Source organism: Mus musculus, chromosome X (genome assembly GCF_000001635.26).
Source record: "Mus musculus strain C57BL/6J chromosome X, GRCm38.p6 C57BL/6J".
NCBI lineage: Eukaryota > Metazoa > Chordata > Mammalia > Rodentia > Muridae > Mus > Mus musculus.
In genome coordinates this window covers 134,097,509-134,121,409 of record NC_000086.7, presented here as the reverse complement: position 1 = coordinate 134,121,409, position 23,901 = coordinate 134,097,509, and the positions used below count along the sequence as shown (strand labels likewise).

General features: G+C 40.6%; 1 protein-coding gene across 2 annotated transcripts in view; it reads left to right on the top strand.

Annotated features, from left to right (window-relative positions):
- The window catches only part of Nox1 (NADPH oxidase 1), a 51,291-nt gene that overhangs the window by 16,302 nt on the left and 11,088 nt on the right, over positions 1 to 23,901 (top strand). The window contains exons 2-9 of one of the 2 annotated variants that reach the window (XM_006528515.3): positions 6,682 to 6,778; positions 9,646 to 9,746; positions 13,582 to 13,677; positions 21,464 to 21,574; positions 21,788 to 21,872; positions 22,193 to 22,341; positions 22,467 to 22,648; positions 22,744 to 22,876. In XM_006528515.3, the coding sequence (XP_006528578.1) occupies positions 6,751 to 6,778; positions 9,646 to 9,746; positions 13,582 to 13,677; positions 21,464 to 21,574; positions 21,788 to 21,872; positions 22,193 to 22,341; positions 22,467 to 22,648; positions 22,744 to 22,876 (885 nt within the window). In that variant the 5' untranslated portion in view covers positions 6,682 to 6,750. Of the gene's footprint in view, positions 1 to 6,681; positions 6,779 to 9,555; positions 9,747 to 13,581; positions 13,678 to 21,463; positions 21,575 to 21,787; positions 21,873 to 22,192; positions 22,342 to 22,466; positions 22,649 to 22,743; positions 22,877 to 23,901 lie in introns of those variants that run through there. The other variant, NM_172203.2, reaches the window with a different exon arrangement.

The following is a 23,901-nucleotide window of genomic DNA, read 5'->3' as shown; positions in this document are numbered from 1 at the left end:
ATGGTCCATCCTTTTGTCTCAGCTCCAAACTTTGTCTCTGTAACTCCTTCCATGGGTGATTGTTTCCAATTTTAAGAAGGGGCAAAGTGTCCACACTTTGGTCTTCGTTCTTCTTCAGTTTCATGTGTTTTGCAAATTGTATCTTATATCTCGGGTATACTAAGTTTCTGGGCTAATATCCACTTATCAGTGAGTGCATATCATTTGAGTTCTTTTGTGATTGTGTTACCTCACTCAGGATGATGCCCTCCAGGTCCAACCATTTGCCTAGGAATTTCATAAATTCACTCCTTTTAATAGCTGAGTAGTACTCCATTGTGTAAATGTACCACATTTTTTGTATCCATTCCTCTGTTGAGGGGCATCTGGGTTCTTTCCAGCTTCTGGCTATTATAAATAAGGCTGCTATGAACATAGTGGAGCATGTATCCTTCTTACTGGTTGGGAAACATGTTTAAAACAGAATAGAATTTTTGGTTATTTCTTTGGTAACTTAATTGTATGATTGATCCTTGAGTGTGAACTTTGTAGATGACAATGCCTTGTGGCAATGTCAAAATATTGGGCATGCCTACTGGGAAAAAATTCCCTCTCTTTTTCATCTTTGAGAGGTGGCTTTTTTTTAAACCTTTGGCTTCTGGTTTCCCTCCCCAGTTTTTCAAGTCAGCAATAACAGGGTACATTCTCATATCCCAGAATCCTGACCTGTTCTGCTTCCATCTTTCATTTTTATGGCTTCCTGTGCTTGCTTAGGCCATCCATCTAATCCACAGACATCACCTTACTTTAAAGTCACATGATTAGTCTATCTTAAGTCCACCTGCAACACTCCTTTTTGTCTTAGGAGGCTTATTGGCTCAATTTCAGAAATCAATATTTAAAAATTTTACACTTACTCATTTTTTTCTCTTATTAAAACGGATTTGTTTCTCATACAATATACCCTGATGATAGTTTCCCTCCCTCTCCTCCTCCCAGGTCCCTCTCACCTCTCCTTTCTTACAGATCCACTCCCTTTCTGTCTTACACAAAAGAGAACAGGCTTCTAAGATATAACAACCAAACATGACAATGTATAATATAATAAGATAAAGCAAAAACTGTAACACTGAAGTTGGTCATGGCAACCCAAGAGGAAGAAAGGAGTTCCGAGAGCAGACACAAGAGTCAGAGACACACCTGTTCGTTCTCACAGTCAGGAGTCCCATAAAAATACTAAGTTGATAGCTATAAAATATACACTGAGGACCTGGTGCCGACTTGTGTAGGCCCTGTGCTCGTTACTTCAGCCTCTGTGAGCCCTTATGAGCCTTGCTCAGTTGACTGAGAGGACCTTGTTCTCCTGGCAGTCTCCATCCCCTCTGGCTCTTACAAGCTTTTCACCTCCTCTTCCACAGGATTCCCTGAGCCCCAAGTAGAAAGATTTGGTGTAGACCTCCCATTTAGATTCACTCTCTCTGTATAATGTCTAATTATGGGTCTCTATATTTGTTCTGATCTGCTGCCAGAAGCCTCTCTGACGATGACTAAGTCACTGATTTATGAGTATACCAGGATATCATAAGGAGTAATTTTATTATTTTTTAGGTAGGAGAACATCAATGACTTTTATTGATATAGTAGTGGTTGCTTTTTGTTGTATTCACTTTACATCCACTCACTGCCCTCCTCCCAGTCATTCATTCCCACAATCCTTCTCCACTCCCCCATCCCCTTCACCACTGAGTGGTTAGGGGCCCTCCTGAGTATCCTCCCACTCTGGCATACCAACGCTAGGCACATCCTCTCCCACTGAGGCCAGACAAGGCAGCCCAGCTAGAAGAACATAACCCATATGCAGGAAACAGCTTTTAGGATAGCCCTCATTCCAGTTGTTTGGGACCCACATGAAGACCAAGCTGTGCATCTGCTATATACACATGGAGAGGCCTAGGTCCAGCTCATGTATTTTTTTAAAAGATATTTTCTTTATTTCCATTCCAAATGTTATCTCCTTTCCTGGTTACCCCCTCCCAGAAGCCCTCTATCCCATCCTCCCTTACCCTGCTTCTATGAGGGTGTTCCTCCACCCACCCACTCCCACCTCCCCACCCTCGGTTTCCCTACACTGAGGCATCTATTGATCCTTCATAGGACCTCTCCTCCCATTGATGCATGAGAAGGCCATCCTCTGCTACATATGCAGCTGGAGCCATGTGTACTCCTTTGTTGATGGCTTAGTCCCTGGGAGTTCTGGGGTATCTGGTTGGTTGTTATTGTTCTTCCCATGGGCTTGCAAACCCCTTCAACTCCTTCAGTCCTTTCTCTAACTCCTGTTGGGCACCCCACACTCAGTCCAATGGTTTAGCCCATGTATCTTAATTAGGGTTTCCATTGCTATGAAGAGATACCATGTCCAAGGTAACTGTTATAAGGACAACATTCAATTGGGACTGGCTTATAGGTTCAGAGGTTCAGTCCATTATTATCAAGGCAGGATTATAGCAGTGTCCAGGCAGGCATAGCATGGGAGGAGCTGAGAGTTCTACATCTTCATCTGAAGGCTGCTAGCAGAATACTGGCTTCCAGGCAGCTAGCATGAGGGTCTTATAGCCCACATCCACAGTGACACACTTCCTCCACCAAGCCCATCCTTCCTAATAGTGCCACTCCCTGGACCAAGCATACCATCACCCTGTGTATGCTCTTTGGTTGTCGGTTCAGTCTCTGAGATCTCCAAGGTTCCTGGTTAGTTGACTCTGTTGGTCTTCCTGTGGAGTTCCTATCTCCTTCGGGGTCCACAATCCTCCCCCCTCTTGTTCCATAGAAGATCCTAAGTTCCATCAACTGTTTTGCTGTGGGTGTTTACATCTGTCTGAGTCAACCTAGACTCCTGTTTTCAAGCATAGTAGTGCATCACTAATAGTGTCAGGGATTGGTGCTTGCCCAGGGGATGGGTCTCAAGTTGGGTCAGTAATTGGTTGGCCATTCCTTCAGACCCAAAGAAGCTAAACAAGAAGGAAGACACAAGTGAGGATGCTTGCATCTCACTTAGAAGAGGGAATAAAATAGTCTTAGGAGGCAGATGGAGGGAACTGGGTGGGAGAGGAGATGGGAAGGGGAGTGAGGGGGTTCAGGATCTGGCATGAGGAAGTGCATGAGAGATGGCCATAAGGCCATGAGAATGAATGGAAATCTGCAACTGACAGGGGTGGAGAGGTGGAGGGGGAATCTCTAGGAAGAGAAAGAGACCTGGGATAAGGGAGGGACCCAAGAAACAATGGGGATGACCTTAGCTGTAACTCACAGCATTGGAGACATGGAACCTGAAGAGGCCACTTCCTATTGCCAGGCAGGAACCCCACCCCAGTGGAGTGTTAGGGACACTAACCCACCCACAAAACTTTCAACTCAAAATTTATCCTGGCTAAAAGAAATGCAGGGATAAGGGGATGGAGCAGAAGTTATTGATATATTTTAGACCAGGAGTGCTTGATTTACCTTAGCTCTCTGGGCTGGGTGTGGGTTCCTTCTTGTGGAGTGGGCATTAGATCAAATCAGACATTGGTTGGCTACTACCACACATTTTTGTGCCACCTAGTATATTTTGCCAGCAGGAGAGATTGTAAGTGAAAGGTTTTGTGCTAGGGACACGACTGGGATTGCATCCAGGAGAATACATAGAGAGGAGAAAGTATGCAGGCAGCCCTACTGAACTTTCTGGCAGGCATGGCCATCATATTATTTCAAAGGCTCTTGAAAGGGACCTGTGTGTGCATCAACACCACCTGTTACATAGCAATTCTTTGAGTTTGAGGCCAACCTGGTCAACAGAGCCAGTTTTAGGACAGCCAGGGCTAAATTGAAAAGCTTTCTCTTGGAAACAAAATGAAATATCAGCAACAACAAAGCAGTTAAGTTATGGAAGGGTTGACAGTATATAAGAATCCACTCACTAACCACTGATGCCGCTGAAGTACTCTGGACGTCTCCAGGAAGCAATCGAGTTCAAATTTAATCAATGTCAATAATCTATAAACCTGGGAAATGCAAACATTAAGATGGCAGATGGAAGAATACAGGGTGGGGGAGACTGTTAGAATATTTGGAGTTGATGGGAAGAAAGCATTTTCTAGTGAATTTGTGGAAATGAGGGACGTTTGGTTAAAAAAAAAGTGTGTCTTTCATTGTTTATGGAAGAGCAGTCTCAGTTTAGAGGCATGGCTATTGCAGTTGAATAAGCTGCTATAATTTTCTTGCTAAATGATCTTTCTACAGTAATTCTCCACTCAGATCATTCAGCTATCTTATCTTAGTTCAGTACATCAGTGAGAGTGGGGGCTCTTAGACACAAAGGTCCACTTAGCACAGCATAGTACTTTAGGAAATAAATATAAATGAACACAGTAAAGGCCATGATCACACATTCAAGGTTAGAGGATATTTGAAACATATTTAGTTCACACTCCATCCAGTGCTGATATTTTTACACCAGGTAACTGGCAAGGAATCGTCTGATTTTCATTAGGTATCTCAAGTAAGAATGAACCACTCCCTTTTTTACTTCTTTGAATACTAGAGTTAGAAAATTAGCTTTGTATTAAAACAAAATATGCTATTGTGGAGTCCTCATTCGTAGGTCCTCTCCTTATGTCCACACCCAGGAGTGAATTATACATATATTCCTATCCATGACAAATCTCTTTTCCAAGATGCATTTCCTAAAGTCATTATCTTCTCCTAATAGAGTATGTCTCAAATCCTGGTCACCCTCCTACACACAGGCTCCAACTTCCTCTTTTCAGATGTGGTCTTCGGCTTCTCCAATGTTCTGTGCAACCTCCAACAGTAGGTCATTTTGTGATGAGTCATTAAATCATCATGCCACTCCAACTTCCCTCTGTGCATGCTTCCTTCCACACAGAATAAACCTGAAGTGGCCATGAGTGTATCTGGGATACAGCTACAGTGATATTGCTATACAGATAGTCAATCTGCGACATATTTATCTTTGGTTTAGGGCAATATGAACTGTGTGCATTCTTGCACACGTCTGTGTATAATTAACCGATTTCTAGATGCCCTAGTGTAAGAATTATTTCTATAAATACTCTTAACACCTGCTGTTCCAATTTCACTCTGTATTGCATAACACTAAGGTGCAGGTGTGTTACCCAGATAATGAAAATGTTACTTTTATGGGTTTTGTGGTGTGGAAGAGATTTTTAGCTTTTAAAAATAAATATAAAGTATGCTGTGCGGTTAGCTATATTCTTATAATGAGTAAAACTTTTATGGCATAAAATTATACATTAACAAAGCTGTTAAAACAAGCAATGGTTTCTTCTTTTAAATTGTCTTTTGTGTATAATGTAAAATAAGACAAGAATATGTATCTGGCTATCTATGAAACTCACACCAAAAATACTACTTAAAAGTCAATTGAGTGAATCCCGCTTTGCGATTTTTAAATCAGACAACCAAACATAAATACTCCCTTTGTTCAACATTTTAGTGGGTAGGGAATCTAATTTAATTTATTTGTTAGCAAACCTATAATAGCAAACCTAAATATAGAAATCCTATTAGGAAAAAAAAATAGAAATCCTATTAGATTTTGGAGGTCATGGTTGGAGAGATGGCTCAGTGGTTAAGGGTACCAGGTGCTCACATCTATAACTCCAATTCCAGGAAATCTGAAATCTTTTTTTTTTTTTACCTCCATGGGCACCAGGCACAGATGTGGTGCACAGATACACATGTAGGTAAAGTACTTTTATACATGAAATAAAAATAAAATATTTTATATGCAAATTTAGTAGTGCCATTAAATATAACATTCAATATGTAAAAAATCAGGTCTTTATGTAATGGCTGTAATTTAAACATGTATCACCTACACTCCCATGAAAATGCAAAGTACTTAGAAATAAAATTTATGTAAAGATTCAAAATTCCAAGGATAGCCACACTTTTGAACACCAAAGTATGAAAACTTGTCCTATCAGATAAGATTTGCAAAACCATAGCAAATAAGACAATTGCAAGGGAGAACTGAATAGAAAGATCAAGAACAAAGTCACATGCAATAGACATTTGATACATACCATAATTACCACTTCATAGCAGTAAAGAAAGAAAACATTTCTAAAATGATCTTGCAATATTTAGTTTTACACATAGAAACATAATACACCAAACTTTTTCTTTATACAATATGTAAAAATGCAGCAGCAGCAATTAACACACACTAATAAAAAAAACGTAAGAATTAGGCCAATCATTGAAGCTAAAGGTGGCCAAATTAAGAACAAAATGCCAGATGTGGGATATCTTCCCTCAAGCTATTGCCTCAAAGACCCCCAAAGCAATACAGGTTACTGCCATTGATCTTGATTGCTCCCTTATAATTTGATGGTAAGATTGTTGCTGAAGACAGCACACACTTTTGTCACAGGACACGAAAATATCTAGGGGGTATTGACTGGAAAGCTTTGTCCTTACTGACTAGCTTTCACAGTACCAGAAAGTGTGATGCAGGCTGCTGGGGTGGGGGATGCGGATGCCGATGATGCTGTCAACAGTCTTATCCAGCTGTGAAGCTAGCAGAGCTACAATAACAACCAGGAAGGCAAGACAATGCACACAGGCCCAATAGTGACAAAATGTTTAATAACTAACTACTTTCTGATTGGACTTAAGGCCTGCTTCCCCTACCTCATTCTGTCAGAAGGAAACAAGTGCTGTGCTGTAAATCTGCCCCAAGGACCCATGGCTGGGGAGCTCAGAGGCTCAAGAGGTAAGTCTACTACTATTACTTTGCTAAGTGGATATAACATCAAGCTGGTCTCTAAATCTGGGTCTCTATGTCCAGAGGATTACTGCAGTTCTCAGACCTATGTAGTGGATGGCAGTTAACACAGAAACTTACAGCTGATCAAAGTCAAAGTACAGAGAGTAAGAGGCCTGTGGAGTGCTCAGCCACAAATGGAACACTGCCATTAACCTTTTCCCTTGAGGCTAAGGAACAGTTACAGAGGGGAGACTGTAAGAGCAAGAAGTCAGAGAGGATGGGGTAGCCACAAGTCTATGGAGCACTCATTGGACTGGTGGGCTATAAAAGAAAGATGGCATGAAGTTTGGATGATGGAGATAGATCTGGGAGGAGTTCAGGGAGGGGGAATAGAGGGGGAATATGATAAAAAATATCTTGAATCATGTATGAGGGTCTTAAAGAATTAATACAAACATTAATTTTAAAAACCCAATAAGAGTGCTCAGCTAATAAGGGTGACCACTGTCATGCCTGATGACTAGAGCTAAATCCTTAAGTCCAATGTGGTAGAATGAGAGAACTCAAAATCACAAACTGTCCTCTGACCTCTATACAAGAATGGTGGCATATGTAACAATAAAAAGAAAATCCAAATAGACCCAAAACATAATTGTAACAGGCAAAAACAATGTTTTAGGAGGGAGGGAGGGAGAAAAAGAGAGAGAGAGAGAGAGAGAGAGAGAGAGAGAGAGAGAGAGAGAGAGAGGTCCTGACATCTATGTAATAATGGGTTACTAAAGCAAGTCACAAAATATAAGCCTTTGCTGTACAGGCCTGAGGACTCTAGATCTCCATTGCCAGTATAAAAGCCAGGGTTCTCTGCAATCTCAGAGCCTGGGGTACTGAGATAGCTGGATCTCTGGGGCTTGGGGCTGACTGGCCATTCACTCCAGCCAAAATACAAGCTTCAAGTCAGTGAGCGAGACTTGTCTCAAAAAACAAAACAAAGAAATGAAAAAAAAAAAGCCAAAAACCAAAAACTGGAGAGTGATAGGAAAACACTTGACATTGACCTCTAGTCTCTTCACATACATGGGCACTCACACTTACACACATGCATTCATCAGTCACATTAAAACAACACAAAATGTCAGCTGCAACTACAATTAATAAACAAACTCTAAAAATGTATAAGAAAGGGGAAAGAAGTCAGTATGAATATAGATTTTTAAAAAATCTATAAACTAGAGTAGGTACTTATCAAAAGTTAAAATGCAAATATTAACAGTCAAATTAAATGATGCTGAATTTAATAACCTGAAAAGTTCACATGGAGGAAGTGAACTCTTCTGCAAGATCATTGAAGCAGTTACTTATGTGAATGCTTTAGAGTAGATTGGCCATGAAAAGCATTTGCAAATCTCAGGATCCAGGAATTCCACTCCCAGGTGTCAACTTTAAACAAAATGTGGCATATATGTGGCATTCCATTAATCTTCTCTCATCATTCCTCTGTTATCTGTATAAGGAACAAACGAATCTATACAATATAATGGAATTGCCAACATGTGTGACTCTATGAAGAAAAGGTTCAGAGAGCAAAACACAGAAGCAGATAACACACACACACACACACACACACACACACACACACACACACACGCACACACAGAGTGGGGGGAGGGAGGGAGGGCACTGCATTTCTTTCACAAAAATTCAAAATAAGACAAAGAATCAGGATAAAAATAACTGAAGAGTTTATTAGTTCTGTACCTATGGTTATCAAAAAACCTGAAGCAAAGGGAAATATTGACTCAAAGTTCAGGTGGCATGTAGCAAAGGAGAGAAGAGAGACATGATTAAAGAGGAACTTCAAGATACTGCAAACAATTGTTCTATTTTAAACGAGGAAGTCAGAAATTAGATATTAAGTCCTTATAATTATTCTGTAATTTACACATATATGCTCTGCGTACTCTTGTGTGCATGCTCACCTTCCTACTTTTGAAAGCTCCACCTTTTTAAAGAGAATAAAGCAGATGTTTCTTATTCGATCTCCCCTTCCAGCCACTGAAGCTCTCCTTAGCACACGTATCATGCCCATCCGTCTGGAAGCATTCTGCAGGGAAACTGGTCTACTGACATTTCCCAGTTAGCTGAACTACAGTCTAGATAGACAGTGCTGCTATGTAGTGTTTGGTTCCAAAAAGGCTTCCTTGCTCTGGGGATGTAACTCAATTTCCTGGAGTACCAGGCTAACGTGGAAGAAGTCCTGTTTTGGTTTTGGTTTGTTTGCTTGTTTTTGCCCTAGTACTGTATAAAGTTGGCATGGGGATGCACTCCTGTAATCCCAGGAAGCAAGAAAATCAGAAGCCTAAAGTCATCCTCAGCTACACAGCCTGACTATGGCCAGCTTGGCTACATGAGACCTTGTTTCACAATAAATTAATTTAAAAAATAATTAAAAATTTAAAAAAATAGAAACTTCCTTAAAACAAATGCTTCCCTTTCTACTTTTCTTGTAGTTGATCTGTGTATAATCTCAGCCTAATTATGTTTCTCAGTGTAATTATATATTTCATGAAACTCTTAAATTAACTTCTTATCAAGGAGAGCAGTGCTTTATGGAATCCCATTGTTAAGATTATCAGAGAGACTATTTTGACATGAGAAGACTGATATTTCCTGAAGGGGTGAAAACCCTCAGCAGGGAAAACCCCTGTGGTTGTCAGAGGCAGGGCTTGTCTACCTAAGCTGATAAAACAGTTCCGTTTAGACGAGGAAGGCAGAATATACTTATTCATTTTTTTGGAAGCTTTCTGAGTAGGTGTGCATATGGGTGTCATAAAGACTCATATACCTTGAGCTAGTCAGAAGTTTCTCTCCCGAAGGACCTCTCCAGAGAATCCAGATTGCTCCTAGGGAGGCTCCAAACCTCCATTTGACAATGGGAAACTGGCTGGTTAACCACTGGCTCTCAGTTTTGTTTCTGGTAAGTGGTATTTCATTTCCTATTAATTAGGGATGTTAGCCGAGTAAGGAGACATCATGTTTATAAATATTTGTGAAGTTATTCAAAAGAGAAAGTGTCTATAGCAATTATTTGCTTTATTAAAACCAGTTAACAAGTAGAAAAAGCCAACTCTAGGCCGGATGAGAGAACAAAGCCAAATGATTTGCAGTTGTTGAGGTTCCCAAATAATGGAGGACTTGGAGTTGAAATCTGTTTTCACTTTTTTCTCTTTTCTCTTCTGTCCTATTTCCAAACTATTGACACGGAGCCTTCATTTCTATCTTCCCTATAATATTGACATCAAGAGTTCATAAAATTAGCCAGGCGGTGGTAGCACACATTTTTAATCCCAGCAGAGGCAGGTGGATTTCTGAGTTCGAGGCCAGCTGAGTCTACAAAGTGAGTTCCAGGACAGCCGGGGCTATACAGAGAAACCCTGTCTCAAAACATCATCATCATCAACAACAAAAAGATTTCATAAAATAATTGACTGGTTGAGATGAAAGTGATCTTTGAGATCATCTTGATCCAGCAATGCTCAATAGAAATAGACTGTGAGTCACTTGTGGGATTTCTAAATTATCTCATACTTTTGCTGAAGAGGATAAAAGAAACATGAGATTTGAACAGTGTAATTCATGGACATTCTTTCCACATGTAATTGACATATTCAATATCAATAGAATTTCTACTGTTTGATTACTTCTAATCTTCAGAAGACTGTGTATTTCAGAAACACAGCACATCAGAATTAGCCACATTTAAAGGATTTCATTAAGAGCATGCTGATAGCTAGCTACTGCATTACACAGAACAGATATAAAACAATCTCCAAAGTTTTATGAAGGAAATCAATCCAGATGTCACACTGTGAATTGACAAACTATGACTCTGACTCAAACCCATTTCACTGATATTCAGCTTGTTCACCATTCCATTTACATGGAATCCCCCCCTCTCCACACACACACACACACACACACACACACACACACACCATCTCTTTTCTTAACCATTCTTCCTACATTTGTAAGTCACACCTAAGTGTGAGGCTCCCATGTCCTTCCTCACTCTCTTAGAATTTTATTTCTCTCCTGGGGGTTTTGCCTGCCTGCCTGCCTTCCTTTCTTCCTTCCTTTTCTTTTCTTTTCTTTTCTTTTTTCTTTTCTTTCCTTTTCTTTTCTTTTCTTTTTTTTTTTTTTGATATCACTTTTCTTGAGTCCTATAAGACTTTTCAGGTGCCACAGGTAAAAAGAATGCACTGCCCTTAGAGGGATTTTATTTAATATTTAATGAAAAGGCAAGAGCTTTTTTTAATCATGCTATCCCATGATTTATATTTTTAATACTTGGTGCCCCATGTTTAGTTCCTTCCGCACTATAACAGAGAGATCATTAGCTCAGGAGACAGGAAACCTTGCAAGTACTTTCAGTTTTGCTCCTGGATGACCTTGACCAAATATTTATTCTGTCCAGACTTCAGGTCCTACATGGTGTGGGTGTGATAGATCAACTGGTGGAGGAATGGGCGATTCATTAACTGAACCAATTAGCTTCAGAATGAGGCTGTTTGTTGCTCTAAAAGCCACTGCATCCGCTCCCCTGCATTCATTTTTGGCTGCAGAGATTCATCACTTACAGGGATGAGTTCTATTTAACTCTCTGGCTTCTAGTTTCCACCCTTTCTTCTGCAGCTCTGCTGGCAGGCTCAAGTTCTTACTATTTCTGGAATGAACTCCTATGTACTATTTTAAAATAATGAATAAATGACTCAAAAATATTTTTACTCTTCTTTCTTTCCAGGTCTTGCACTTCACCTTATTTTCCACCCACAGTGGCTCCTAGATGTTGCTGTATTTCACTTACCTTGTCTCTAGGCAGTCATGGACCAATGCAGGGTTTTGTGTTCCTGAGTCCATTTCACATCCAGAAAGATTCTGATTCCCCCAAATGAGCTTTTCTGTTCACCAAATCCACTCCCCTCCCATTTGATTTGTTAGAAAATTTCACACAAGAATACTATATGTACATCATTCCCCTCTCTTCCCTCCAACTCCTCCCATACACCTTCCACTCCAAATATCTGTGCCTTTCAATGTTCCCTTTTCACTATCTCTAAAATACATCAACTCTGAAAAAGGATTCTGGACAAAGGAGGCAGGAAGGAGTTGATTGAATGTGGCTCCACTTGTCCCAGGTACTTGAGAGGCTGCACTGGAAGGATAGTCTAAGCCTAGGAGTTCAAGACAAGCTTGGGCAAAACCAGCTGAAATGAGACCACCATATCTCTCACACACAAGAGAACAGAAAGAAAGGAGGAGGGATGGAAGGACAAAAGACAAAAAGGAGAGGAGGGAGGGAGGGAGGGAGGGAGGGAGGGAGGGAGGGAGAGAAGAAGAAGAAGAAGAAGAAGAAGAAGAAGAAGAAGAAGAAGAAGAAGAAGAAGAAGAAGAAGAAGAAGAAGAAGCAGCAGCAGCAGCAGCAGCAGCAGGAGCTATTATGTCGATAATGGAACTTCAGCTCTGAAATTAGCATTTATTGAGCTCCTACTATACACAAAGCACAGTATTACTCACTTCACATGCATTAGTTCTTGCCAGCCCCACAACTGCCATGAGGTAGATATCTCAATTTACAGGTGAAAAAATGGATTCAATAAATTTAGATGTCTAAGGTTACAGAGCTATTAAATGGTGGCACCAGAATTTGAGCCTCAGGTGTTTGACTCCAGTGTTACACTTAAAACCACCTTACTCTACTGCTACAGGTCTGTGAGTGGTCTGTAGCTAGGCCATATGAGTGGGCCATGTCCCAGGCTACAGCCCTTTACCTGTGGATGAAATTATTCTTAGGGATTTGGGGTAAGGGATGTATCAAAAGACATATCCCTGTGCTACAGAGAATCTGCTCAGTTGCAGACTAGCACCTCCAAACATGAGGTAGGGCTCAGTTGGTTTGTCTCCATGGTAACACATAATGGGTTCCAAATTGTCCTCCTAGCTGATGTGCAGAGGTTTGGACAGACACACACAGTCTTGGCAGCTCAAACAAGTCCAAAACAATAGGTTAATTTGCAAAAAAAAAAAAAGTCTCACAACCTATAAGCAGAAAAATATATGTCAGGGTATAATTAAAGAGGCAGACCTATCTGGAAATGCTTCAGCCATTTTTTTTCCAGTGGGCATTGTTTTAAAGATGCTAAGTTTATTCTTGGTTTCTGTAGAAATTCACATGGTTACTTAGTGCCATCTCTTAGGTGCAGTTGTTTGAAAGCTTCAATCTGCCCAGGAACTGGCAAATGTTTCCAAAGAAAGCCAGCTGCGTATGTTAGGCCTTTGCAAGCTCTTTGGTTTCTGTTCTAGCTACTCAGCTTCACCATAGCAAGATGAAAAACATCCCTAAACAGTGTGGACCAGAGCAGACATCCCACTGCCACTTTACATATAGTCAACAACATTTGAGGTCCATATCATTTTTATGTCACTATGCATTATTCTCTTGATGCTTTCAATCACTGAAAGGGAAACAAACAAACAAACAAACAAAAAAGCAGTTACTGAGGTTTCAGGACATGTAAATCTGGTGATGAGCCGGCTATCAGCCATAGGCCTTAACTTGCTGATCCTATTCACCAGCATCTAATGCATGGCTCAGACTGTTCACTCTGAAAACAGGTTAGATGCTGGCAGGACTCTAGTAATTTAAAATGAAAATAGACGAACAGAAAGTGATCAAGATGCCCATATCATTTCCTATCTCTTTCGTACACCTTTCCCAATTCCTCCTGCATTCCCTTTGCTGCTTTTTCTTCTAGGTTTCCTGGTTGGGGCTGAACATTTTTCTGTTTGTGTATGCCTTCCTGAATTATGAGAAGTCTGACAAGTACTATTACACGAGAGAAATTCTTGGGGTGAGTATTGTGCTGTGATGTGGAGAAGTTCTGTGCTGTTTTTTTTTTGTTGTTTTTGTTTTGGCTGTTTTATTATTATTTTTCTTCTTTTTAAGATGTAGTCTTACAAGGTGGCCCAAGATGGCCTAGCTCTTACAATCCTCATGCCCCTGCCTCGCAAACAGCTGAGATTATAGGCATGGGCCACCAGGCCGAGCTCCTGTTTTCTTTTGTTGCTGATGGTGTTTGTTCCAGTCTTCCATTTCTGCTTCTTCCCGACCCACTGCTTGAATTGCTTCAGGGCTTGGTTTACCAGAGAGGGGATACAGGATGCTCATTGAAATTTGAATTTCAGATGAACGATGAATTGTATTTGATAGGTATACACTCCAATTATATACAGAAGTATACAAAAATATTCATGCTCTTATATTCATGTAAAGTTTTTTTTTTAATTTTTTTTTCTTTTGAGGCAGAGTCTCATCTGCCTCTTGGCCTCCAGAAAGCTGGAATTAGAGGTGTGTAACGCCATGCCTGGATTCATATGAAGTTCTAATTTAAGTGAACAGGCAGTCTTTTTACTTGCTACATCTGACAATGGGTACACTCCTCAGGCCCAACAAGGACAACAAGAACTAAGCGAAACTCATAGGTAGTGATTCACGGCTGGTTTTCTAAAGCTCAGGTGACTGATCCCACAGGGTGCCAGATGGCTAACTAGACGGAGCTCCTGCCTCAGTTTCCACTTTGGCCAGAACAATTGTCTCCTGTCAAATGGTCTCCTGCTTATGATTTTAAGGAAGAGTTTGCTGTGGTATAGATATAAACGATAGAACACTTGCCTGGTATGCTCAAGTTCTGGGTTCAATTCCTAGCACTGCAAAATAAGGTTTTGAAAATAGTAAGGAATAAATAGACAAAAAAAAAGAGAAAGAAAATAGAGGATTAAAAAGGAAATCTTGGTTTGGGCTTGAGAGATACATTGGCAAATAAAGGAAATTTACTAAGCCTGATTACCTAAGTTCGATACCTGGCACTCACATGTAGAAGAACTGACTCCTGCAAGTTTGTCCTCCGATTTTTACACACACACACACACACACACACACACACACACACACACACACCACACACACACACACACACACCACTCTTTTCTTGCATCATTAAATACTTGGATCAATCCTTTCACTGTAATGTGAAGCATTGTGCTGGTTTGTATATGCTTGGCCCAGAGAGTGGCACTATTAAAAGATGTGGCCTTGTTGGAGTAGGTGTATCACTGTGGGTATGGGATTTAAGACCCTCATCCTAGCTGCCTGGAGGCCAGTATCCTGCTAGCAGCCTTCAGATGAAGATGTAGAACTCTCTGCTTCTCAGGCCTGCCTGCCTGGATGCTGCCATGCTTCTGCCTTGACGATAATGGACTGAACCTCTAAACTTGTAAGCCAGCCCCAATTAAATGCTGTCCTTAGAAGAGTTGCCTTGGTCATGGTGTCTGTTCACAGCTGTAAAACCTTAGCCAAGACAGGCATCTAACTCATAGCAGTTTTGTTGGGCTTACAAGAACTAATGCATGTGAAGTAATACAATGCTTTGTATAGTACAAGCTTGTTAAGTGCAAACTACAGAAGTGAAGTTCCAAATTAACTTGTTCATCTTTTGTTGTTGCTGTTGTTTGTTAAAATCTTCCACTTCTTTTGCAAGCAGTAATCAACCGGACACAGCATCTGGTTTAGGGAATAGGAGCACACATCCACTTCTCCTAGCGCTTGAGCCTAGTCTGACGCAGACCCATGCAGGCAACTAAATGTAATTAAAAACTAAAAGAAAATGTAGAAAGCACAGCTGTGGTTTACTGCCTTCCTCTGATATAGAGGGATACCTAGGATGAAAGGGAGGGTGGACGCTGCTGTAGAACTCAAGACCTCTAGAAAAGTTGGGTTATCTCAGGGTAAGAAGAGAAATGAGAAGGCTGGAAAGGTGGTAGGTCAAGTACAGGAAAATGAGGGCAGAGTTAGCTGACCACACATGTGTGGAGGTGGCTGGCAGGAAACCTGGAAGTGAGGCAGTTTCTTTCCAGAGTGGAGCACCTACCTGAGCATGACCTGCTTAGGACAGCTTGCTTTCCACTTCTCTGTAGCACGGAGTAAGAGGTAGGGGATTGGCTTCAACACTTTTGTCTTGATGGAGCTTTAGTTCAGTCGCCTTCCACAAAGACTCACACCGTGGTCATATTGAAAGGCAGCTCTCCTTTAAAAAAAAAAGAATCTTTTTGTTGTTATAATCAAAGGACACACGTTGGGATCGCAATGAATTCGAATGTTCTGGTTACTGCATATTTCACCCTGCTGTTTCCTACATGAAAAGTTCACTCTCCACCCCCTTTTAGAAACTAAAGTGCCAAAGGAAGTGTTAATTTGTCTTAAAAATAGCCTTGTATTAATAGAATGATGCAATAAATATGACTAGTTATTAAGAACGTTCTTCATGACCAAAAAGTCAGCTGCAGAGATATGAATCATACCGATATCCTGTGGCTGTTTTGATTTTTAAAGCCCTATTTAAAAATGAATTATAGACATAGAGAACCACACAGGAATCTCATAAAAATACTAAGGTGGGAGCCATAATATATACACAAAGGACCTGTAGGGTCCTACACACACACATGTATAACATAAATATTAAAAAAAAAAGCACTGACAGGATATTATGAGACAAGGAATCTCCAAAGATATCGAGGTCCTCTTCTGTTGGCCATCTACTGCTGGGCATGGGGCCTACATTCATAAGAGTAGTTTGTTTCCCTAGTGAAAATCTCTTGGAGGAAACAATTTTCATTACCAATTGGAGTTAACTCCAGGATTAGGGATGGAGATAAGTGTCCAATTCTCCTTTCAACTCTGTCTGGTATAGGCTCTGTTCACGCTGCCTCAGTCTCTGTGAGTTCAAATGTACAATAATCCTGCTGGGTGTCCTCCCTCCTCTCTGACACACACACACTCACTCTCTCTCTCTCCCTCTCCCTCCCCCTCCCCCTCCCCCTCTCCCTCCCTCCCTCCCTCTCTCTCTCTCTCTCTCTCTCTCTCTCTCTCTCTCTCTCTCTCCCTCTCCCTCTCTCCCTCCCCCCTCCCCCCTTCTTCTTCTACTGGGTTCCTAAGCCTAAGAGAAGGGATTTGATGGAGATATCCTGTTTACAGTGGCGTGTTCCACTCTCTGTTTCTTGTTCCTTTTTGTAGGCCCCTTTTCTTTTTTTGTTTTGTTCTATTCTATTGTATTAGTTTTGTTTTATCTTATCATTATATTATAAATTATATTATATTCACTTAGAAGCTTGTTTATTTTCTAATGAGAGAAAGGCAGGGGTGGATCCATAAGGGAAGGAAGGTGGGGAGGAACTGGGAGGAGTAAGGGGAGGGGAACCATAATCAAGATATATTAGATGAGGAAATAAATTATTTTCAATAAAAGGAAAAAAATGAATTACAATGATGCTGCTTTCGATTAGTATCATTGTAAACATTGGAAACAAAGTGTGTCAGTAACATGTGAAAGCCCACTCTATCTACTCCCCAGCGTTCACACTATAGGTTGCTGTATGTTTAAACAGCTTCACTCATGTGTTCACAAATGCTTCAGGCACACGTTTTGCTTTTGTTCCAAAGGTAGGTAATGGTTACTTACTTTTGAATTTGAATAAAAGTTGTTCGTTTTTAGTAAACGTGTCTACAAATTCAGTAAGGCTCACTTACCATTTTTCAACTCAGTCAAACAGAGGATCACATTCCAGATACTCAGTGTGTCTTAGGTATCTTTTTAGGTGACTGTAGTGGAGACATCTCATTCTAGTTTACAATCGCAAGCATCTCTTCCCAACGCTGCATTCAAGGACGGCTAGCTGGTATCTTTAAATCCAGCGTGTTTACATTATCCAAACAGGCAGATGTTGGAACTGTGGAGGCTCCATTTAACAGGCTTAAAAAGTACATGGACTGTTAGCACAGGAAGATACAAATAAATCGTAGTGAATACACAGCAGAATGCCTTTCTATCTTCAACCATAAAGAAGAAACAGAATTGGGTTATTTGCAGAAAAATTGATGCAGCTGAAGATAATTATACTAAGAATCACATTAGCCACAGAAAGGCAAACATGCAGTTTTCTGTCCTTGGTGGGTCTCAAGTTCTAAGTGGGTCAATAAAGCCACACATGTGTAGATGGCATGAAAGTAGAAGTAAAACTGCGTGCTGTCTGGTATGGGGCAAAGAGCACTAGAAGGCAGGGAGGAGGATGAGATGAAGAAGGGTGTGGGTGGGAATCTGGTCAACATACAATATACTTGTACAAAAGAAAACTAAAAGATAAGCAAACTTTAGTTTTACAAACTGGCCTTTAGAGATCTAAAATGCCCACAGCACTGCTTTTCATGTTTGAAGAGTGTCAGAGACCCTTCTATTGAGGGACCATAATTGATTTCATCATTACATATGGTATTTTTAAAATGTGTGCTCATCTTTGGAGAACAGAGAGAACCATTCAATTAACTATGTATGGATCATAGAAAAAAGGAATAGAGGAAGAAATTTAAACTCATAGTAAATAAGGCCTTATTGACTGCAGGATTTCAATAATATTGGTTGATATGGAGAGATGAATATACATCGGGATAGTTCCATGTGCTGCCACAGAAGGATGAAAAGGGTTTTTGTTGTTGGGTTTTTTTTTCTTTTCTAAAATAATTAATCCTGGATGGATAACTGCCACAGAATGTGGAGATGTGAAATTATAGTCATGTATTTTCAATTCACTTGCCAATTTTAGCTTCCAGAATCCTCTGTGACTCAAATAAGTACACTGTGGGAGCCAATGTGGAAATGGGAGATCTTTGAGATGAGCAGAGAAAATTTCTTCTGCAGTGGAACAGGCTGTTTCTACCAAAACCAGCCAGAGTGTGACTCAACAGCAAGAGAAAGCACGGGTCATGTGAAGCCAAGCAGTAGGAAAGCTCTTGTTCACTGCACTGCCTGCTGCTGAAAGTCATTATGGATGACAGCAACCTTGATCCCACTTGCTTTACCAAGGTCACCTTGTCCCGGGCTTAGGGTGTATGGAAAAAAAATGGTTTTTTTCTTATCTTTTCCCTTTTTTTTGTAATAGTTGACAACATTTCTCTCTCCCTCCCTCCCTGACTTCCTTTTTTCAAGTTACCTTATAAAGTAATGGGTTTTCATTATGATATTTTCATACATATATGTCGATTTGACTTTGTTCTTTTTTTTTTTTTTAAGATTTACTTATTTATTATATGTAAGTACACTGTAGCTGTCTTCAGACACTCCAGAAGAGGGAGTCAGATCTTGTTACGGATGGTTGTGAGTCACCATGTGGTTGCTGGGATTTGAACTCCGGACCTTCGGAAGAGCAGTTGGGTGCTCTCACCCACTGAGCCATCTCACCAGCCCCTTGACTTTGTTCTTATTCATCTTTTTCTGCAATGTATTTCCCCAGTCTCCCCTATGCCCAACCTGCTGGTTTCCTAGTTCTTTTGAAATGTTTCCTCTTCTGTTTTCGAGCCCCATGCAATCCAGTCCTCTCATTTTATTCACAGTGTTCTACCTCCACCTTACTTAAGAGGACCTCTCCTCCCATGGTTCTTTTCTACCTTAATGGCCTGCATATATACAGACATAGACAAGAAACAAACTGAAACATGCATTCTACAAGAGTCCTTTCTGTCTTTCTACTTGTGTGTCCCGGGGATCGCACTCAGATTGTCAGGCTTAGCAGCAAGTGCCTTTACCAGCTGAGCCATCTCACTAGCCCCTGAGAAACTTTAATTTCATGTAATCTCACTTTTCAGTTCTTAGGGTTGGAGGCTGTGTTATTAATTTTTTTTTTGCAGAGAAACTTGCTTATATATTGAAGTAGTTTTCCAATGTCTTTCTCTAGCACAGAGTTTGAGGCTCTATATTCAGGTCTCTAATCCGTTTGGAATTGATTGTTTTTATAAAGTAATATGTACTTAGCTTCATCCCTCAACACATGTACATCCAGCTTTCGCCTACATCACTTGGTGAAGAGGCTGGATTTTAATCAATGTGTGTCTCTAACACTGTTATCAAATTTTAGGGATAAGCATATGGGTTTATTTCTGGGTCTTCTATTCTATTCCTACAGACTATGTTTTCTAAAAGTATTTACTTTTTGTTTGTGTGGTATACGTGTGTGTGTGTGTACATTTAAGTACTTCTATGCAAAAGCCAGGAGATGTTAGGTCCTCTGCTCTATCCCTCTCCACATTACTCCTTTGAGACAGGGTCTCTCACTGAACCTGGAGCTAGCCAGGTGCCAACAAGCCCCAGTGACACTCCTGTCTCTACCCACATTGCCCAGGCATTGTAGTTACAGGTGTGACTCTCATGCCTGGCTTTCTTCACTGGTGCTAGGGGTTTGAATCTAGGTCCTCATACTTTCACAACAATGTTCTTCCCTGCTGCACCATCTCCCCATCCCTTTATATGTGTTTTGTGTTGTTGTGTATATATTGATATGTATAATTTGAGATCAGGTTTTGTGATACCTGTAGCATGATTCTTTCTACTGAGGGCTTTTTGGCCATTCAGAGTCCTTTTGAACTTTGTATGAATTTTATATTGTTCTTCTCTAGTTCTGTGAAGAATGTCATTGGAACCCTGTGGGGAATTGTATTGAATCTGTATGCTACTTTCATTAATTTAGCCGTTTTAACAATATTGATTTTCCTAATATATGAGCATGAGAGATGTGCCTTAATAATTATTATTTAAAAGGGCTAAGGTATTGTGAATTATCACCCATAATTGTCTTTTTAGTTAGTTGTACACGGGCACATGTGTAAGACTCACCAATTAGCTGAATTAAAATGAAAAATAGCCTGGCTGTTCCCTCACCCAAATACTTCTGTAAGATTGTCAAAATTCATAGCTAGGATTCAGAAAACATAAAGCAACTTGGAGACCAGTTATATCAGTTGAAAGGTTGGGTTTAGCTGCCATGGAACTGAGTATATCATGAGCCTAGACCTTTTACTGTTTTTGCTTTATGGTCCCTGGTCATTCAAAAAAAACCATCCCAAAATTCTGCACATAAAATTACACTTTCTCGGAGACCTAGCATGCAATGGACCCTGTGTCACATGCCAAGTACTAAACAGAGAAAGGCTCTCCCTTCTATCTCTAGCTATATTTAAGAATATTGCTCCAAGGGTTCCATTTTAAATATGTCTTGCATAACTGGTTAAATTTTTATTTTCTATACAAGTATTACTTTATTATATTTTCAACATTAGAAAATATAGAAAAGAGAATAAAATAGTCATCATGCATAATTGTACCTTAATATAAGCTCTAGTTAAAAATATATAAAAGGATATATGATCTCCAAGGCTAATTTATAAAGGGCAAACAATAAAGTCATAATTAGATGCATGAAATAAAAATACCCACTGCAAAATGTTACATCCATAGACTGTCTTTGCTAGTGTGGAATTACTGGATCTTGTTCTTGCTCACATTAGTCAATAGATCACCCAACAACTGCAAACCACTCTCATGGGGATTTCTCAATTCAATTAAGTAAGTTCGACACCTTTTTCTCTGTTTGGAAACAGAGAGATTGGCCTGGTAGGCCAGAGAGAGAGTGACAGAGGGATGCAGGAAGCTGTCCCAGTATCCATTTGCTCATCTTAGAAAAGTAGACTGGACCAATCCTCACCTGCCAGATGCTGAGATAAAGCAGCAGTTTCTCTTGTCTCCTCTGTTCCAGACTGCCTTGGCCTTGGCCAGAGCATCTGCTCTGTGCTTGAATTTTAACAGCATGATGATCCTGATTCCTGTGTGTCGAAATCTGCTGTCCTTCTTGAGGGGCACCTGCTCAGTGAGTTCCAGCTTTTCTTAGTTCAGCTCTCACATGAAAGAGGGAACACCTGAAGCTCAACACCAAGTCCTTAGGAATGGAAGCCAGAGGTCTCCTTGGGTGGATGAGGATGGCGGGGTATTGGTGTGCTGTGGCTAGGATGTGATGGTGTGAATGAGGGAATTTCCTAAGACCCGCTGGTGATACCTGACCAGAATGACTTTGCATTTGTAGTTTTGCAACCGTACACTGAGAAAGCCATTGGATCACAACCTCACCTTCCATAAGCTGGTGGCATATATGATCTGCATATTCACAGGTAACTTGGGCAAAACATGCAGCCATGGACAGTAGGTGATTCAGGGTGTACTGTTATTTGCTTGTGTATAGAAACATTAAAACATATTTAATGATCACCTGGAACTACTTAAGAGACACCTTTTTAGATCCATATTCGTGGAGTATATATTCGGTTCCTTTGGGAACTGAATGGGTGGGAGAAAAAAGGTCTTGGGTCTTTCTGTGTAGCTGGGCACACTATGGAGTCAGCATTCTGCTAGGCACTGTAGATCGAGTCTCTTGTTTCAGTGGGGGTATGTTTGCCAGAATGTCCCTGACACCTCCCATCTTTCCTCTTAGTTATTCATATCATTGCACACCTATTTAACTTCGAACGCTACAGAAGAAGCCAACAGGCCATGGATGGATCTCTCGCTTCTGTTCTCTCCAGCCTATCTCATCCTGAGAAAGAAGATTCTTGGCTAAATCCCATCCAGTCTCCAAACATGGTGAGGTGATTTGATGACAAAGAATGGGTATGTGGTCAAAACTAGGAAGATCGTGGTATTCTTGGTGCTTTTTTTTTTTTTTTTTTTTTTTTTTTTGGCCAGGCTGACATTTTCTCCTTTCACAGACAGTGATGTATGCAGCATTTACCAGTATTGCTGGCCTTACTGGAGTGATTGCCACTGTAGCTTTGGTTCTCATGGTAACGTCAGCTATGGAGTTTATCCGCAGGAATTATTTTGAGCTCTTTTGGTATACACATCACCTTTTTATCGTCTATATCATCTGCTTAGGGATCCATGGCCTGGGGTAAGGTCTTCTGATCTCTATTCTTGTATCCCAGCCCCCCCCCCCCGATAGTGCATAATTCATTATCATAAGCTTTCCTACTTTCTATGTTGCAGTGGGATTGTCCGGGGTCAAACAGAGGAGAGCTTGGGTGAAAGCCATCCTCACAATTGTTCCCATTCTTTTCACGAGTGGGATGACCATAAGGGGAGTTGCAGGCATCCTCATTTTGCGGGGCACCCCCCTGAGGTAAGAATGCTCTGGAGGAATGACTAACATCTCTTTGAATGTTACCCCTGTTAAGTAGTGCCATTATTATTAGCTCATCATTGGCTCCTTCCTATGAAAGCTATCTACAGTCTTCCAAACTTATCTGCAACAGGCAAATTACAGGGGTGCTTAAAAGAGATAGGCTTAATGGTGGCTATGTGTTGTGGAACCTTCCTATAGAGGTGAAGTAATATTTACTATGACCCAGTTCTGTTGCCTGAGATAGATGATTTCTGTGGTAATTCTTTCATATTTATTTTGGGACAGAAGGACTAGAATTTTGTAAGATGAAGTAAAGTCACAATCAGTAATTAATGGTGCTAGGTTTTCTTTTTTCTTTTTCTTTTTTCTTTTTTTTTCTTTTTGAATCCAGTGATGAAACCTTTAACTACTGTATTGTTCCAAAGCTCGGCTTTGAAATCCCAGTCAACTGTTCAGGGAGACAACTCCCCTCAGCCTTGAAGCAGGCTATCTTCAATGTTATGGCGTGCTGGTTGTTTCCGTTTGTTATGAGGGCACGCAACGTGCTTGTTACACAAGCATAAGAACGAGATCAGCGCCTCAGCGCTCACTTAAAGAGAGGGCAAAGCCACGGGGTCATGACGGCACAGAACGCTGACTCCATTGCAATTGCTAGGCAGAGGGGATCAAGTACAGGGCCAGGCCTAGATAGACGGGCGGAGGGGTAGATGGCTGGGATTAGAGTGGATCCTATCTACAGTGGGGACTTAACAGAGTTGAAGTCATACTGCTAGATGTCGTGGTCTTTACAGAACCCAGGTGAGGATTGTTTCTTATCAGTGTATTTTCTCCATATAGTGCTGGAGACACACTAAATTGGCCTGTTTTGAGGTATACTTAAGTTCAGAAGTTACTTTGATTGGCCATGTAATATCCCCTAAGGGTGAGGATACCAATTTTGCCACTCAAATGTATTGCTTTGTTCTTTCCACAAACATTTACAAAAAGATACTCTTTTAACACATCCACCATTGGAAAATTAC